Source organism: Branchiostoma belcheri, unplaced genomic scaffold (assembly GCF_001625305.1).
Source record: "Branchiostoma belcheri isolate BF01 breed outbred unplaced genomic scaffold, Haploidv18h27 scaffold194, whole genome shotgun sequence".
Taxonomy (NCBI): domain Eukaryota; kingdom Metazoa; phylum Chordata; class Leptocardii; order Amphioxiformes; family Branchiostomatidae; genus Branchiostoma; species Branchiostoma belcheri.
In genome coordinates, this window is record NW_017803424.1 from 142,428 (window position 1) to 161,186 (window position 18,759).

The following is an 18,759-nucleotide window of genomic DNA, read 5'->3' on the forward strand; positions in this document are numbered from 1 at the left end:
TAGTAGTAGTAAGGTAGTATATATATATATATATATATATATATATATATATATATACACAAAGATATGTCCTGCTATATATATCAGTATAGCTTTATGCAATTCCTTTTTAATATAGGATGATATAAGTCTGCAATATAGAATACATTAGTAATTTAAGTTACAATCAGCAATATGTGTTATGTCGCTACCATTTTGAAGTTTGCACGAATACTCAAATAAACCGTGCCAAAATGTAGAATACGACCCTGCTGAGCTATGTGCACGTATTCTTATTGCAATGAAAATCGACATGGAGAAAATGAAAACCCCGGCTTCATCAATTAATGACATTTCACCATTAAAAAAACATTTACAAGTTACGAGCTTTTGCAACTGTTTGTAGCTGGAATAATTTCTTAAGAGTTGAAGATTAGCATCATGAAAGGGATATTTTAGCAATCTTTTAATTCAATTCCTGCTTGGGACAACAATTACGTGAAATAACCACTATGTTTACCCATCTTCAGATATGGCATAAAATGATTGCAAATATTTCATTGTACTTTATATGTAATTAGCTAAGGAAGCAAAATGAGAATTTTTTTTGCGTTACAAAAAATAGCAAAAGTTTAACCGTACGATTCTGAGCTCACCTTTATGTCAGCCATGCAGAAGTCCACGCCTGACAAGATGTCGACATTGTAAATGTCCCTGCACGTTTGGGCGATGGTCAAGTTCATAATGGCTCCCTGACACGCAGATCTCGCGTCCTGCTCTGTGATGCCTTTATTAGGAGTTGGCCAAACGCTGTTGACAACAGGATCAGCGCCTTCTCCATAGTCAAACACGTAGTCAGTAAGGTCCACGTCATCATTATAGAGCAGTGGATCGTCCTCGATGTTTTCTACTTTCCTCCTCCTCCTGTGGCAGTTGCGGTTTCTTGCTGATTGGGGAGGTGTATATGGCGTCAGGTTGCTGCTAAATCCACCTGCTTTTGTAAAGTCACAGACCGCATTTCCACCCGAACAGGTACAAAAGTCTACGCTTGCAGTATAATTTTCCACTTTTTCCAGGCAGTCGACGTCAAAAAGGCTTGTTCCTGGTGTTATCCTAAGTACATGTATATTAGATGATACTAGATTAGATAAACAAAAAAGGAACAAAGCCAAAGTTTATTGCACAACGATTGTCACGGGTACAATGTATGGCAAATAATAAGATTACTAGTTGGTATGTGTCTAATATAATGCTATATATATGGTCAACGGACATTGTATCTGACAGAGTATTATAAATATTTTGACTCTACATGTACATTCTACTTTACGCTAAACTATACACATGAAGGGTACAGTGAGCAGTTGTACCTAATTATACTAAACATGTTCTATGGATATTGCGATAAATCTTATTTTGCTGTAAACTGGGGTACACTGACGCCGCAAGTACAACACAGTATCCCAAGACACCAAAATACAAAACTTTATCATTATTACAATACTAACGTCATTCAATGAACTAAAAAAAGGTTTTAGAAGTGAACCTCTGTGTGCAGCCCCATTTGGAACGTTTATGCTAAACATAGCTTTGATGGAAGTGAATATCTAACGATCATGATTCCTGCCAGGAAAATTTAATCGGGTGTGAACCTGAGACTGCGGTTGGCGAGAAAAGCTTTTGTGGTGTATTTCAAATACTCAGGACCATTTGGGTTCTACTTGAATGTCATCAGAATGTTAGGGACGCTGTTGGAATAATGTAGGGATTTCCAGAATGTTAACATGTACTTATGTAAGAATGCACTTAGAATGCCCTCCGATATTTCGCCCACTTGGAATTCACCTATAAACATTCGGGGTGGTCTCAACAATATGCACAGATATTTTCAATGAAGTGAGAATTCCTAGAATGCACTTCATATTTCAATATACCAATAGTTTTCATTCATTTCATTCTTCCTTTCGTGTAAAGGGGGTATAAAACATAATGATGCACGTTTTAACAATCATATCTGAATCCCTGTCACTCTATGATCCAGTTTTGTATCAATAATGTTTTAATTTATAAAACCCCGCACATTTTTAAAACTCACCGCCAGGCGTAAGAGAAATCTCTGTGCCAGTCCGGCCAGATGTGGTGACTAGCTGTAGTTCCGTCAGGCATCCTCAGGTCATTGTCAGGATTCTCGTCGAAAAATCCACAGATTCCCTCCGTGTGGTTCTTGTCCACCCCCGGGGCATGGGCGCGTATGGTCATCCAGCTATATCCTGTTGCTTCAACGAAGGCTCCAGAAGGAAGATTGATCTATAGTTTCAAGTAATAACACACATGTACAGTCATTTTGAATCTTGGAATACCACGATCTTTGTGAACAGTGTTTTAATTAACCAGACAGGTGCTACTTTAGTTTACTAGAGAATAATCTCGCGTAGCTCTTTTAATTACCTTCGCCAATAAAAAAAGGTTATGGTTTTAGAGACGTTCTTGTGTGTGTCTTCGTCTTGTGTACTCTCCAACAACGCCGCAAGGGGTATCATTGATGGGGAGGGGTGTGTGTGCGGTGACCTTATGCTTAGGTCACATTTGAAACGGCGCCCGTTCGGCTTGTCCTCGGTGTAGACGCCGGTCGGCGTCATGACGGCGAGCGTGCGCCGACTGTCAGGGTCACAATTAAATGTTCCTTTACCTTTAGGCTACCTGTCGGGGCCTGGTTGTGCTCCGGCCGGAGTTGAGGCGTCTTCTAATTAATATTCATAAACATATGGTCCCCTTGTCGGCCGGTTTCTGTCAGGGACCCGTCCGGTTACCGGCCAGTCTCCCGTCTTGACCCGTGCAGCGTAGGGTGCCGACCGGCTCTAACAGTTCGGCCGGGCAGCTGTCAGGTCCCTGGCGGGGTCCAGGGGGATCCCGATGGGCTCCTGTCGTGTACGGACACTATGACGGAGCTTTGTCGCGAACATCATTGTGACTTTAAGTCCTTCCTGCGAATTGACACGACCTCCTACAACGTGTAGGCCCATCCATCGAAAAAAGAGCAAGTGTTTTTTTGTGAATGCTCTCTACTTCTTGACACATTTCAATGTATCCACAATGATTTATAGTAACAGAAAATTTATATATTACAGTCTAGTCTGTATGTAACACTTCTGTTTAATTCTATGCAGTGCTAAACAGCCCTTGTTAGCAAGCCTAAAACTCGCCATTACCCTACGCTTCCTGGCGACCGGGAACAGCTACCGATCCTTGGAGTTGGCCTTCAGGGTAGCCCACATGCAACACAATATCACTGTTCATTCCTGAAGTACATGTATGCCGGGCTATCGTCTCGGCTGTTTTCCGGCTTGCCCATCGGCATTCTGAAACACAAGTGCACTGTGTAACACACACAAGTACACGGTGTAACACACGCGTGGTGAACTGTGCGACGTAGTCTGAACAAGGAGTTTACATATGTCCCATATAACCCCATTTTTCTTACCACCTTATGCACTTATCAGCACATGTGACGTCATAATCTTAGGCAAGTGCCTGTTCGCACTGCCAAATGGGTCCCGGGCAGTGAGGTTACGGCGTCGCTTCGGCGTACCTTGCCGAACGGGGCCCGAAGTGATTTTAAGTTTGAGTTAAAATCAATTTGGCGACTGGTCGACCGCGCGGGGCCAATTAGGCCGGCAGCCGTCGGGAAGCCCGCCGGTCTCCATCCAGGTCCCGTTCGGTAGTGCCAAAAAAAGGGTATGTCAAGGTCAAGGACGAAAACATGGTAGCTTAGTGACCTCGGTCTCGATGGGTGCCCCTTACAAGTTCGTAAGATGGCCGCCGATGTTGTAGATGTACGTACCCGGAACAAATGACACAGGAGCCAGAGCTACATAGTGACGTGACTGTATTCTCTCCCTCTCCGATTCTCTCTGATACTGGAACTGACTGACTACATGGTTACATGGCTTTTTATACTCTTAGGCACCTACTTACAGGTTTCTCGGAAATAGTGCATCATACTTCCCTTCCTGTATCAGTCATGTTGAATCACTTCCTTAGACATTAGTGGAAAACCCCTGACCATTACCAAATAAGGCAACGTCCAGCCACTGGGACCTTAGGTTCCCTGCTGTCAGGTCCCCATTAGTTCTTCCCGGGTCATTAACTAGATGTCACTCAAATATCTCTTACATTTCTCAGAACAGCGGAAAATGATTCAGTACAAGAACACGAAAGTGGTTTTTCAACCTACTGTACAAGAAACTTGTATAACCTATGATACTTATTATTATCAATATACTACAGGCTAGGGCGCCCTATTACACAGGCCGAATACGCACCGAGCGGGCCCCTTTCTTCAATTGTGACCTAGGCTTTAGGCAGGTGCCTATTCGGCCGCCCGACGGGTTCCGGGCGGTGAGGTTACGGCGTCGCTTCGGCGTACCTTGCCGAACGGGGCCCGAAGTGATTTAAGTTTGAGTTAAAATCAATTCGGCGACCGCGCGGGGCCAATTAGGCCGGCAGCCGTCGGGAAGCCCGCCGGTCTCCACGATAAACATGATAACATAAGAACTTCAGGGCTTTAGAAGTGGGAGGGGTACATTTGATGCTATATTTCTAGTTAGACAAATCATGGAAAAGGCCAGAGAAAGAAAAGTAAACCTTCACTCCCATTTCATTGACTTCAAAGCAGCCTTTCTGTAGAAAAGATCTGTGGAAAATGACGCGAGCCATTAGCCTGGGTACCATCATATTTGTATGCCAGGGCTCCCATCTTCCCCCCTAAGAAATAGAGTGTGGGATCCCCGGCATACAAATAGGATGGTACCCAGGCTAGCAAGCCATTGGGGTATAGTGGAAAACAGTTAACATCGTATAGGAAATGTAAAAAAAAAATAACACACAGTGTGCTTTTATTATTAACAGGCGAATATCCAGTTGGTTTCAGGTGGGAGTGGGAGTCAGGCAGGGTTGCTTATTGTTACCTGTACTTTTCAACATATTTCTCGCGTTTGTAAAAAAAAAGGCTGAAAATTCTTGATCCCACTTTTTAGGTACATGAGAACCTCTCCATTTAAGAGAGATATGCTGATGACACTACTCTAATCGCAGCTATGTTTAGAAAGCTCCAGATATCAACAGAGCTTACGTTTCCATGTAAAAAAAATAGTGTTTAAAGGTCAGTGCGGCAAAATGTAAAGTTATCACTAGTGAGGAAATAGATAACATCATGATAGAAGACACAGCAGTTGAGAAGGTCCCTGAATTTGTCTTTTTGGAACGTGCCGTTCCTGGTACGACTAGTGACATTAAGAGGAGGATATCGCTTGCTGCCTCTGCATTTTTGGTCCACTCAGAAAAACAGTCTGCGACCGTAGGGACATTAGTAAACAACTGACGATACGGCTGTTCCAGGCATTAATATTATCAATTGCCGCACATGCCTGAAAAGCATAGACTAAAAAAAAATCGGATAAACATTTGTCATCCTGTACACTACATCACCCTTCGGTACCGCATCCCAAATGTAGAACTTCGGTTGAAACTTGAGGCAGAGCAAACCATTATTCACAAGATACGTGCTGGAAGGATCAAATTGTTTTGACTGTGATTAGAAGATCGAAAAACACATTAAAAAAAAGATACCCTGGGGAAGATCACCCAAGAGGTGGAAAGACCAGATGAAGACAGACACAGAGCTCAGCCCAAGGGAAGACGATGGAAAGCGAGAGGCCAAATCCTGGCAACAGCACTTATGCAGACACACAGGTAAGCAAGATAAAAATTATAAATACATACCTTAAACTGTTTTCCATTGCCGTCTTTCTCAACGATGAAGCCAGGAGAAAGTTTACCGTCGCCGTTTGCAGTCAGGTACCGGACACTTGCAGCACCGTTGATGTTGTGGCACTTATCTATGATCACAGCATCGTTCCCCTCTCGGACAGCTACACCACAGTTACAGGAGATATCACCACGGCACCGTATGTGACGTGACTGCACCTAGAAATATTAAATGCAAATATGTACTGCTATGCTATTTTTTTTCAATCCATATGTAAGGTGCTTACTTCAGACAAATGTGCTATGTTTCAATTTCATTGTGCCAAATCCGTCACTATTCGTGAGTATTTTGACGCCACTATTCGTGTATATCCGAGTGAGGTAAATGGATATAGATACAATGTAGATTTGTTTATATATTAAAGACGTTGATCTTAATGTTTCTTTTTTTGTGTATTTGGTTAGTGTTTTGCTCTTTTACCTAGATGATGAGACAAGAGCTTTTTAAACACACGCTCTATAAACACAAGGATCGTATAAACGTCCATTTGACCTTTCTTGCGTCGCCCCCCAAAAAAGCATGCCGAAACCCCTTTTGTATGAGGGTGTTATTCCCTAATTGACACACAATTACCGTCTCATGTGTCATAAAAAGTATAATTCTTGCAGATAAACGTGTACTTAAATACAATTTCAGGGCAATATTTTACCTTCACAAAATCGTTGGCTACCTTAATCTACATACCTCAAAGGGGCGAACCTTGCTCCGATAGAAGACAAATTCTCCAGGAAGAATGACGTGTGCCTGCTTGTCCCAAGCACCACTGAAACATTGATTAACGTAAATGTGCCTTACATTAACAATATACGTATCTACCTTTGCATCCAACAGTGTTACAATATCCTTTTTCCTATGTAAGGTATTCGCCCATCAACCCCCACCCCCAGCAAAACACATAAACCTTTCATGTAGAATCTTGATAAACCCATACCAGCTAATAATCTTATAATCTGCCATATTTTATACATGTTCCAATGAACTATGGCTTGACTACTTTAAACTAATGCCGGGTACGGTTCGGAATATAAACGTGACATTTTGACGTTTCGCGACCAATGCGGCACTACTGGGACATAAATGTATCAATGCCAGAAAGTTAATTTTTTAATGCACAGACTGGTAGTCAAGGCTTTAATAGTAGTAAAAGAGATAAATTTGGGACGACACCTACTCTAGTGAATCAAACATGACGATGTGAGGATCTCCCGAGGATGTGCACGTAGCCCCGACTGCATCAATGGTTCGAACCTAACGGGAAAATAAACATAAGAATCTTATATCATAATCTAAACAAAACTGACTTAAATTCGCCATAGGTATTTTTATTTGTAATTATCTAAGTTATATAAGTATCTGTTCATAGTAAACGAAAGGGAGCAGTATTTCATCAGCGTCAAAGCACAAACTACTACAACAGGCAAAGCCATTTCAAAGTATGCCATCACACGATGATGTTACAAGTGGATTCAAAGTCATCAAAATACAAGTAAATCAGTGGTGCTAAAAATGCATATTTTAATGAGTGCTAAAAAGCCGTGGTACCTCAATGTTAAAATTCGGCGTGTATCCATGGAATACATGAGGTGTATTAGGGCCCACAGGGTTAATGGCGATTTTTCCAAAGTTAATATACAGCAGCTTGTTCCCATCACTCTGTCCGTCCCTTACAGCTTTTATCGTAATTTCACCCTCAGACCAGCGGTCAGAAGACAGTCTCACATGACAGCCATGCTGCATACTAAAGTCAGGGTCACCTGCCATTGGTATGTTCAGTAAACAGGGGTCACGATTGCATACAAATGGCACACGATTAGTCACTTTGATTTGGTACTCTTCTCCAGCTTCTTCCAGAACGATACGATGAGTTTCTGCCTGTAAAATATAACATGAAGTGAGAATTGCTATCATTTAAAAGGCACTAAAATCATAGACCTGTAGAATTAAGTATTTTTCCAAAACCATAGTATATGTGTATGCTTCTTAAGAATTAATAAGTTAAGTTTTTTTAAAATGTATCGTGTATATATGTCATTAAACTTGGTGGATCACAGTTTAATGTTTACTAGAGACAAAGTATTCTTGCCTGAATTCCTGTGTGGTAGGAGTTGCTTTGCCGCCAGGAACTAACTGTAGAAGGGGTATCCTCCCAGAAAGATCTGACAACACAGGACACCTGGGAAGGAAAGAACATTTTAAAAGGCTAAACATCTGAAATGATGTATATTACAATGAGGAAACATGGGAAGCCGAACGCTAAGTGGAAACAACTTAAAATCTGTCGAGATAGATAAACATCTGATAAAATTCAAATAAAATTCAAATAAAATTCAAATAAAATTCAAATAAAATTCAAATAAAATTCAAATAAAATTTCTAGATATAAAATTAAAATCAAGGACCGAAATAAGGTCATATGTGTACTTTTAAATTCGCAAGTTTAATTAGCTTTTGTTCTAACCCCTAGAATACCCTTTATTGTTAAGACATTTCTGCAATTGGGCGGATAACGATATCAACTACAGTATGATTTATGCCCAAAATGATCTTGTTTGAATAATTAATTCCAAAAATTGTATAATGCGTCAGTACGTAGCTGGTATGTTACGCCGAAAGGAGGTTATACCGGCTATAAAGATACAGATACTTCGGCGACGGTATGAAGGCTTGGAACTATAGTTTAAACCTATATCAAAAGCATGAACATGAGGCGATCTTACATCTTTCCCCATCTTTGAGTCCCAGCCGGGTTGGCTTAACCTGTTTTCACCCATGTATTTTGCGTCCAGAGTTGCACGCCTCTCTCCAGCTGTAAGGGTCTTGTTCGGTACCTCCGGAAAATACTCGTTGTCAAACAAGAACATCACTACAAACCGCGCCGAGGGATCATCTCGGTACTTGACCTCACAGTCAAACTCAACCTTGTTATTTCTGATTTCAGGTGCGTGTAGGACAGGGTTGTCAGTTAGCACTGGAATGAGAGCTGAGGATAAAGAGATATTAGTATAGTCTTAAATTACCCTCAATCTTAAATGTCCCCAATCTAACAATTTTGTTTATCTGCGCTTTGAATGCACTTATGAATAAACATTATATTATTTCAATTATATGCATATATATCTATATAACACAACTTGTCATAATCATGTTGGTACCAAAAACATTTAATATATTCATATTTCACTCCATACAAATATGTGTAAATGAAATACATAATATTGCTCAATGTCACTTGTTCTTCTTCCACACTTTCAGCCATTTTGATAATGGATACAACATCTTTATTTTTTGACCATATTACTAAAAATTAGGCATGAAGGAAGAGTGGGCAAATACTCTTCAACATTTTTCATGTTTTTGTAAAAAACATTTTGGGGGAAATTAGTGGCTTAATGATGTTTTGAGGGCCCCATCCATACTATCCTGATATGCTAGATCTTTCCAGCTGGTCTTTCGAATTGTTTTCCCATAGGCAAACTACATATAATCATAAACCCACCCCGTGAAATACCCGGCATGCATTAATGGATCTGGGTGGGCGGGCAGTGCTACCAGTACCGTAAAGACACTGGGGGTATATATGGTCTGGTTGCCAGGCTATCCTGAAGTAATTAAACACTCTTAGGGTTTATATTCCTATTACGTATTGCTATATTGTTAATAGGGTTTAGGGATTTTCTAATATCCTATATTGTACCAACTTGATAAAGTTTTTTTCGGAAAGATATTGTATAGATTTAAATTTTTGCTGTATGCTGTTCTTGTTCTTTGTGTGGTTTAGTCCGTCCGTTGTACTTACTTTCTAGTTCGCTGGTCATTGTGTGTTTACCAAAGTGATTAGGTTCCTCAGCTCGTATTGCTTACTTCCGTATTCTTGATACCTTCGCCAAGAAGGTTATGTTTTCAGAAGCGTTCGTGTATGTGTGTGTCCGTCACGGGACACGCTAACTTGAGAAGGCTTAAATGGATTGTCTTGATACTTGGTAGGTGGGTAGGTCTTGACCTGGAAATGATTAGATTTTGGACCCCTTAGCGGCTTGTTATGATACTGCAGCTGAACTTCCGGTTTTGATATCTCATGATCTAGACATGCTAGGGTGACGAAATTTGATGGTAGGTAGCTCTTATGCTGGGGAAGAAGTGACGTGAGTTTGGGCCCCTTAGCGGCTTGCTCTGGAACTGCAGGGCTATCTGTTTTGAAATATTCAAAAGAGGATAACTCAAGAAGCGGTTGGCGGATCGTGATTTTTGGTATGTAGGTAGCTTCCGTGATGCTTGATATAATAATATGTGAATTATGCAAATGTGGATGTAATTTGCATAATTTATGAGGAAATTCTATAAATCAGCTGCATTCCATGATAGGACTATTGAAGCTTGTGACATTGGTAATTGAGAACGAGAGAAACACAGGCAGATATCGATTATGTAAATAAAGACTTAATTTGCATAATCAATAAGAATAATTGAATAATTGAATACTTCCGGTATGTAAAAGTTCAGTGAAGATGAAAATCATTAAACATAATGTATTCAAATCAGGACCTCATTTGCATAACTTATGAGAAAATGCTAGAACGGTTAATATATGACTGTCTTTTGGTTGAAAATATGATAAATTGATATTATTCATAAAAATGAGGATCCTATTAGCACAATCAGGGGAATAATCTACAAATTGTCAGTCATAAAGACTAACATCATTTGGCGAAGGTATAAGGTTGGGGAACTGTAGTTTTGGCAATGTTTAATTTTGTAGGATTGTTGTGACTGAATTCAAGTGTTAACAAATGCCATTATTAACCAAGACATGCGTGGTGTGACCTCTTTTGCCAACTGATACAATATATGCAAATTAGCCCTAATTTGCATATTTGAAGTGACAAATGTACATAATTAGTCAGTTTGGACGGCTTACATGGTTTGGCAAAGGTATGTCAGAGATCCTGCTTGTATATAACCAACAGTATTATATGTTGTCCACGCCAAATGATAAAGATTTCATCACCGTACTGGTTTTCTTCATTTTTGGAACCCCATGTATACCAGGAGCGTTGTATGTCACAAGATAGAGGCTATGTGAATAATTTGCATAAAGATTTTGCTAATGAGCAGGACTGTAAATGTAAGCCATTTACAGGTGATCATCACCATGCATAAGATTAACAAAAAGCACTAGATATGTCATGGAGGTATGAGATCGCCGAACTCTAGTTACATCTACCTTTAAATTGTTTCCATTCTACTCCTGTCTTATAGACTTTATCTATTTTGAATTAATTTAATTTTCGCTTGTGGTTGGCTGATGCCAGCGGGAAAGTTTACAATGAGGGAAACTAAAACCCTGGCTCTTCATTCATTCATTCATTTCATTTATTCATTCATTTATTTTATTTAACTACAGTAGTACGCTCAGGTCTACTGACCTGGTTTTCAGGTATCTCGGGGGTTACATGTATAAAATACACAATAAACATTGGAAAACACATTAAGCATATACATAACAATTTCAACTCAACATACATAATAATCATAAAATCATTTGCCACTCAAGTCCCACTCACAGAGAGTCTTTGAAAGATGTTAAAGTTGAGAGCTGTCTTTGAGGCTTGTCCATTAGATGCTTGTGATCCTAAACTCTCTGTATTGATTGCTAAGTTTGACTTAAATCTGTGTATATATGATATTATCTACACTTAAATATATTATTATTTTTCCTTTCCCGCAGAAAAGATGGGCTGGGCCCCAAACGGTGTGCATAAGGGTTTTGTCTCTAACAAATTTATTTGTCTTTACAGCTGTGGATGGGCTGTTTGTGGGTAGTAGGTGTACGTGTGGGTGGTAAGTGCTGCTATTAACTCAAACCTAGTCAACTATGTATTTATTGCCCCCATGACATGTCATGGAGGTTATATTTTCAGTTGCGTTTGTCCGTCTGTTAGTCAACAAAATAACTCAAGAACGGCTGAATGGATTGGTTTCATACTTAATGTGTTGGTAGGGTGTGGCAAAAACTGGTAATGATTATATTTTGGGCCCCCTAGTGGCTTCTCTTGGTACTGCAGCGCAACTTCCGGTTTTGATATCTCGCGATCTGGACCTGTTAGGGTCATGAATTTTGAATGGTAGGTAGCATTTTTGCATATTCGCAATAATTTGCATATTCGCAGTGAAAAATGTATAATTAGTCGACTTGGAAGGCAAACATGAGTTGGCACAGGTATGTCAGAGGTCGTGTTTGCATATAACCAACAATATCATACGTTGTCCTTGCCAAATGATTAGGGTTTCACCAGTGTGTAGACGTTATGTGAATAATTTGTGTAAAAATTTTGCTAATGAGCAGGATTGTAAATGTAAGCCATTTATGTGATCATCACCATGCATAAGATTTACAAAAGCACTAAATATGTCATGGAGGTATAAGATCGCCGAACTCTAGTTTAGAAATAAAATTCAACTCACACAATAAGATGTACCAGAAATGTTTTACTGGTAGGATGTACCAGGCAACGATATAGTTTTGTTTGCCACAGTCACGTACAACACAAATTTAAAACTGGTGTCCCAGGGGAGATGATTAACATGTAGCACAACAACTATGCATGAAAAACAAAACACCATACATCTGCATGGATATATGGAAACTTGATAATGGCAGATGTGTAATGGTTCCAGTCTAGTTCCAGTCAAAGAGTAGGGTTGGTGTTCCATGGGGAAAACTGAGGCTAGAAAGGAAGGCATTGAAGCCAGTCTAACTATAGTAGATTTTACCATCTTTAGTCTTTGTGTGGGATGTGTTTAAAATGTATTTTATGTGTGTCCACATACCCTAGATATGATCATAAGACATGTTAGATTTTTCAATCATGGGTTCAAAAAAAAACAATGTAAGTCATGTGATGCTTCAGTCCCAATTTACAAAAGGGGCCCTGGCGGGTAGTTTCATGGCACTTTCGGGCGTCCCGAGCTGTTTTATTGCACTTTCGGGCGTGACCCGGAGACTTGGACTTCTGTTCATAAATGAATACATTGTTCCTAAGACTAGATTTTGCTTGGCGCCTAACGGTAAATTAGGACGAGCTGGCTACAATTAACGCTGATATAAAGTAGCGCATAACACTTAATGAAAATGGCAGGCGGGCCCTCATCATTGCTAACGTACCAATGTAGGTGTTCTTTAGACGATAGGTCTTTGCGCAGACGACGTCTTTGCGTAGACGACACAGGTCTTTGCGCAGAGGACGTCTTTGCGTAGACGACACAGGTCTTTGCGCAGACGACGTCTTTGCGTAGACGACACAGGTCTTTGTGCAGACGACGTCTTTGCGTAGACGACACAGGTCTTTGCGCAGACGACGTCTTTGCGTAGACGACACAGGTCTTTGCGCAGACGACGTCTTTGCGTAGACGACTCGGGTCTTTGCGCAGACGACGTCTTTGCGTTGACGACACAGGTCTTTGCGCAGACGACGTCTTTGCGTAGACGACATAGGTCTTTGCGCAGATGACGTCTTTGCGTAGACGACACAGGTCTTTGCGCAGACGACGTCTTCGCGTAGACGATACAGGTCTTTGCGCAGACGACGTTTTTGCGTAGACGATACAGGTCTTTACACAGACGACGTTTTTTGCGTAGACGATACAGGTCTTTGCGCAGACGACGTATTTGCGTAGACGACACAGGTCTTTGCGCAGACGACGTCTTTGCGTAGACGACACAGGTCTTTGCGCAGACGACGTCTTTGTGTAGGCGAGACAGGTCTTTGCGCAGACGACGTCTTTGCGTAGACGACACAGGTCTTTCTTTGTGCAGACGACGTCTTTGCGTAGACGACACAGGTCTTTGCGCAGACGACGTCTTTGTGTAGGCGACACAGGTCTTTGCGCAGAAGACACAGGTATTTGCGCAGAAGACACAGGTATTTGCGCAGACGACACAGGTATTTGCGCAGACGGCGTCTTTGCCCAAATGACGCAGGTGTTTGCGCAGGCGACGCAGGCGTGTACTTGTGGGCAACGGCACAGACCTTTGCTATTAGCTAGCTACACTGCACACTGATTTGTTCAGCCGTAATTAGGTCATCTCTCCTACTATATACTAATCGCCGCTCTGCCAGTTATTGAATACAACCCCATAGCGGAAGCGCGTGGGGGGGGGGGGCGACCCAATTGTAACATGATACTGAATCGAGTGAAGGGGGAACCTCAAAGGATTTTCTAAGAGAACGTAATCACTTTTTCAGCACCTTGTATTGGCTGATTATGAGCTACAAAAATAATATTCCATGAAAATAGACTTACGTCCACATTCCCGAAGAAATGCGTTGTATTCTTGGCCATCTGGACAAGGTGCTTCGTTTCCTAGAGCAAGTCGAAATTATTTTTATTTTAAATACAAATCACAAATTCAGACAGAAATCACATGGAAAACATTTGACCAGAACAACCTTTCAAACTAACACACTTCGAATTAGATACTGGCACTGTTTGGTACACTCACCCGAGGACTCTCTGCTTCAAAATAGAAATAGATTATATTACCCACCAACTTCGCTCCCGATTACAAGATACACATATACAAGAGTAGTTTAGTTGCATTAGAAATAATTCCAATCTGTCTTTTCTTAACAAATTGAAAAACTGTTATGAAAAAAAGCACACCTTTATAATATACATAATTTTTAAATTAAAGCAACAATTAAGAATCAGCAGTCATAAGTTAAATATTGAAGCAGGTAGATATTACAATATAACCCCTGACCAAAGGTTTTGTCTTTTTTTTGTCCAAAGCATATTAAAAATGAATTTTCACTTTGTTATGAAATGCGATAAATATGATGTTCTATGTTATATGATATTTACATTTCTCGAATCAAATACAACAGCTTTTAAGAGCCTAGAATATATATTTACATGTAACGATTCCCACAAAGCAAAAAAAATGATATAACAAACTGTTCTATTATAAGAAAAATACCGAAACTCATGATTAGTCCAACTCGATTGTAATACTATAAAAAAGACTTGTGATAGCCCTTTTTGTTTTTGTAAGTAGGATATGTTAGGTTTTATTCTACATTAGGTCTTATTGAACACGTTCATTTTATTGTTTGCTTTTTTTTTTTGTACTTTGCCATACATTGCACCCAGGTATGTAAGCGTGTCACACAGCTCGTTTCGACGGCGTCAAAAGTGTACCATGTGCAATGGATCTATCACATTATTACGTCACAGTTTGTTTACCTGTTCTAAAGAACATTACAACGGTTAGTTAAAGAAAAAAATTCAAAGTTTTCAAAGTCAGGTATGTTTGATTTTTGCTGCGTCTAGTTTTGTTGACACAGCATTACATGTCGTAATGGGTGATTTAGTTGTGACATTAGACGAAAGTAGTACTGTATTAAAGGCCTTATATTAGGCTAACGCTACACAAACACACACCGCGCTACGCACCCCTGTACAATATAAACGTCGATTGACCGGCATTCATTGCGGTAAACTATGACGTAATAATGTAATAGGTCCATTGTCGAGAAATAAAGCTCTTCTTTCTTTATAAAAGCTACTTTGCATATTAGAAGAAAAATGATAACAGACTCACCCGCACAATAAGAATCGCAATAACTTGTTGATACCAGGTAGTACACATAAAAGGTGTTTCCACCGGCGTCGCATGCTTTCACTTTGATGTTGTAACTGGCAGTGCAGCAGTCATTAGGTATGCCAAGGTTTGAACAAGCCTGACGGTCGACCTCACCATCACCGACTGTACACAAGTAAACAAAACATGTAACTAAATAAGTAGTGGGCAATTAGCTCATTACTCGATATAAATAACTGATTTCTAAACAGATCAATGTATTTATATTTTTGCCATATCCAAACTTCTAGCTTGACTTCCTACACAGATACATGTAAGAGGTTGATATTGTGTATTTGCACTAGAAAAGAATGTTTAAAATGTGTATTCTGCCTAAATGGAATCTCTACCGTGATGTTAATTTACAAATACAGAATTAGGATACAAACCTGCCGGGTGTTCCCCAACCATCCACATAGGCGAGTCTGTACCGCAGCGAAAGTCCTCCACACAACCGGTGGCCAACATTCCATTCATATGGGTGAACTGGTACCAGCCCTCAGACAAGTGCGTATCACATATTTTAAGAAAGCTGTTTGGATCGGTGACATACTCTGTACTGCGGTGTGGCTCGTAGATTTTGGTTGCCGTCAAGCAAGGGTCGTCCGCACAGTCCGCAACTGCAGTATGGTGAGAACATTTTTAACAAAAACATGCAAGTTAACATTCATGACTTGATCGTGAATATGTTATATCAATCTATCAATCAATCAATCAATCAATCAATCAATCAATCAATCAAAAATGATTTATTAATAAAAGACATTGCAGCCAGACAGGCTGAATTGCGCCTTCTGTACATACATATTGTGCAGGACACATTCAAAATATTTACAACATAGTTTTAAAATAATACATAGCTTTAAAATAATACATAGCCTTAAAATTATACATTAGTGTCAATTGCTTCTAATATCAGTTAGCGTTCAGGATCCGCAACATCGACGGTACAGGACTGTTCTTAAACCTTAGAGTTCGGCAGGTCGGTAGGGCTATTTCATTTATACAGTTTGCAAACCATTCATTCACAATTTAACAATAAGTATTGGTAAATATGGACTTTTCAGCATATTAAGTAATTGCTTTACATTAGGATGACAAAAAGTTAGTAATACAACAATGTTATTACATGTGTGAGGAGAGGTGCTCGTTACTGAATGATTTCTATTTGCAACCGATTTATAAATAATGAATGAAAGACCTTTATTGTACGTTTGTGCTCTAACAAGCTAAGTACAGGTCATGGATAGACAAGGAAATGGATACAGCAATGATACTTAAACTATACATACTAATGTGATCTACTATTTACATTGTTCGACTTCTTCTCGCTTCTTGACACAGTTATAGATGTACGAGCATATAGAATTAGTGATACATGGTTTGTCAAGTTTCATAAGAAATAGGAATTTTTCTGATTCATTTAAATGTGCAAAGCTGGGGAACTTATCTATTATATAAGAATATAGGGAATCTCTCTCATTACTATATAACGTACAATTGACTACGAAATGATACTCATCCTCAATCTTATTTAAATCGCAAAATTGGCAAATCCTTTGCTCTAGAGGAATGCGGTTGTGTCTGCCTTTTTCTATGTGGAGTTTGTGTGAACTTATCCGGAGTAATATATCACTGCCCACATAAACTTTCATATGCAAAATAGTAAAATAACACTGATCTCGGTGCATACCACTGGCGTGATGGAATGTTTTGTTACACATTCTCCGTCGATGACTGGCTGTTAAATAGCGGCAATACACTGTAAAGAGAATTTTCGTAGAATTTTTCTTTCGGACTTTTTTAATTGGGGCATAACAAATAAAAAAAGGAACACTAGACAGCCCGATTTTAATTGGGGTAAAAAAAAAACTAGACATAAGAAACATGTTTCATTTTACCAAAAATGAAACATGTTTCTCATGTCTAGTTTTTTGTCATGTTTCTCATGTCTAGCTTTTATGTATTTCTAAAAAGGAAATCTGACGTAATCCATCTTCTGAGGAAGCCCTCTACCCATATCCATGTGAGCAACACTTCGTTACAGAACCAAATCGCGTGGTCCGTCGTTCATGCTCATTAGTTTTTTCCCCTCGGACATGTTCTCGAGCGGATAAACTTCCTCTTCGAATAGAACAGAGCATTAGTTTTGAGGGCGTGATGGGCAACCAGCCATGCCGTATCTTCGAGTGTGTTTTCCAGGAGGGGGTGTTGGACTGATTTAAAGGTTAAAGACCAAGGAACGGAGGGCTTGTTTAGACAAACACTTGGCAAGTGAGCATCCTTCGTCAGACGTGCGGATCCGTTGTACAGGGAACGCGTAGTGCACCCAAAGTCCCAATGATTAGAATAGGAGACGCTTCTATGAGTTCTAAAACATAAGGTTTGGGGTGCTTTGTAGTGAGGGCGTAAAAATACCTGGCCAGGTACCTTGAATAAGTTGTTTATTGCATTATTTGATCTGCCGGGTACACTACAGGTTTGATCCGAGAACAACCTTCTTGACAACCTTGGCTTGGGGAAAGTTCTCCGGCATCAAAAACTTCGCCCGTACATCACCCGTAGATCATCGGCTATTAAATGAAAGAGGGTAGTGTCAGGCGAGTCCATCACTGTCAGGGGAGTCCATCACTGTCAGGGGAGTCCATCACTGTCAGGGGAGTCCATCACTGTCAGGGGAGTCCATCACTGTCAGGGGAGTCAATCACTGTCAAGGGAGTCCATCACTGTCAGGGGAGTCATAGTGCCATAACCCAACATGTTATCGAGTTGGTACCGAACGTCTCTTTTTTTCTAGGTCTATCCTGCAGGAGTGCTTAATACATTAGGAGCGGGTTGGAAGGATGGAAAGCCTCTTTTTTACGTCCGACTTAAGTTTGCGCTGCTACAATCAGCAATGTATACTTTTAACATTCATCAAACAGTGGTTAGAGTTATACGTCATGGGAAATTCAAACTCCCATTGTATAGAAATTACGCAATTTCTTTAGAATTCGAAATGTTATTTAAAACCTGCAGAGGCAAGGACATTATAAATTATGGTCTCCGTATTTCACTCAGTAGTAGGGTTGTAATTTGAACCTTTAACAAACTTATTAGGTGTACTTTATTCAGTAAGTAAGCACACTAGAAAGCTACTGGATATCATAAACTGTAGGGGGAGGTATGTGTATCTGTGTATGAGTATGTGCGTGTGTTGTGTGTGTGTCTGTGTGTGTGTTTACGTGTTTGCAAGTGTGTGTGTGTAATAATATTTGTTTGTTACCTCCATGAAAAATGGAGATATTGTTTTTGGTGTGTCTGTCTGTCTGTC

The 18,759-nt window shown here is 40.0% G+C and overlaps 2 protein-coding genes across 2 annotated transcripts in view; both read right to left on the bottom strand.

Annotated features, from left to right (window-relative positions):
- Nucleotides 1-2,274, bottom strand: part of LOC109468177 (von Willebrand factor D and EGF domain-containing protein-like) — an 85,081-nt gene extending 82,807 nt beyond the window's left edge. The window contains exons 1-2 of the mRNA XM_019766433.1: nucleotides 2,075-2,274; nucleotides 636-1,092 (exon numbers count right to left, since the gene is read on the bottom strand). Of these exons, the coding sequence (XP_019621992.1) occupies nucleotides 636-1,092; nucleotides 2,075-2,238 (621 nt within the window). The 5' untranslated portion in view covers nucleotides 2,239-2,274. The remainder of the gene's footprint in view (nucleotides 1-635; nucleotides 1,093-2,074) is intronic.
- Nucleotides 2,275-7,868: 5,594 nt separating this feature from the next.
- LOC109468178 (uromodulin-like) lies at nucleotides 7,869-16,051 on the bottom strand. Its single transcript, XM_019766434.1, has 5 exons — nucleotides 15,836-16,051; nucleotides 15,408-15,572; nucleotides 14,108-14,167; nucleotides 8,524-8,786; nucleotides 7,869-7,979 (listed from the first exon to the last, which is right to left on the bottom strand). Exons 1-5 carry the CDS (start codon nucleotides 15,921-15,923, stop codon nucleotides 7,869-7,871), a joined length of 687 nt encoding a protein of 228 aa, XP_019621993.1. The 5' UTR covers nucleotides 15,924-16,051.
- Between the last annotated feature and the right edge of the window lie 2,708 nt (nucleotides 16,052-18,759).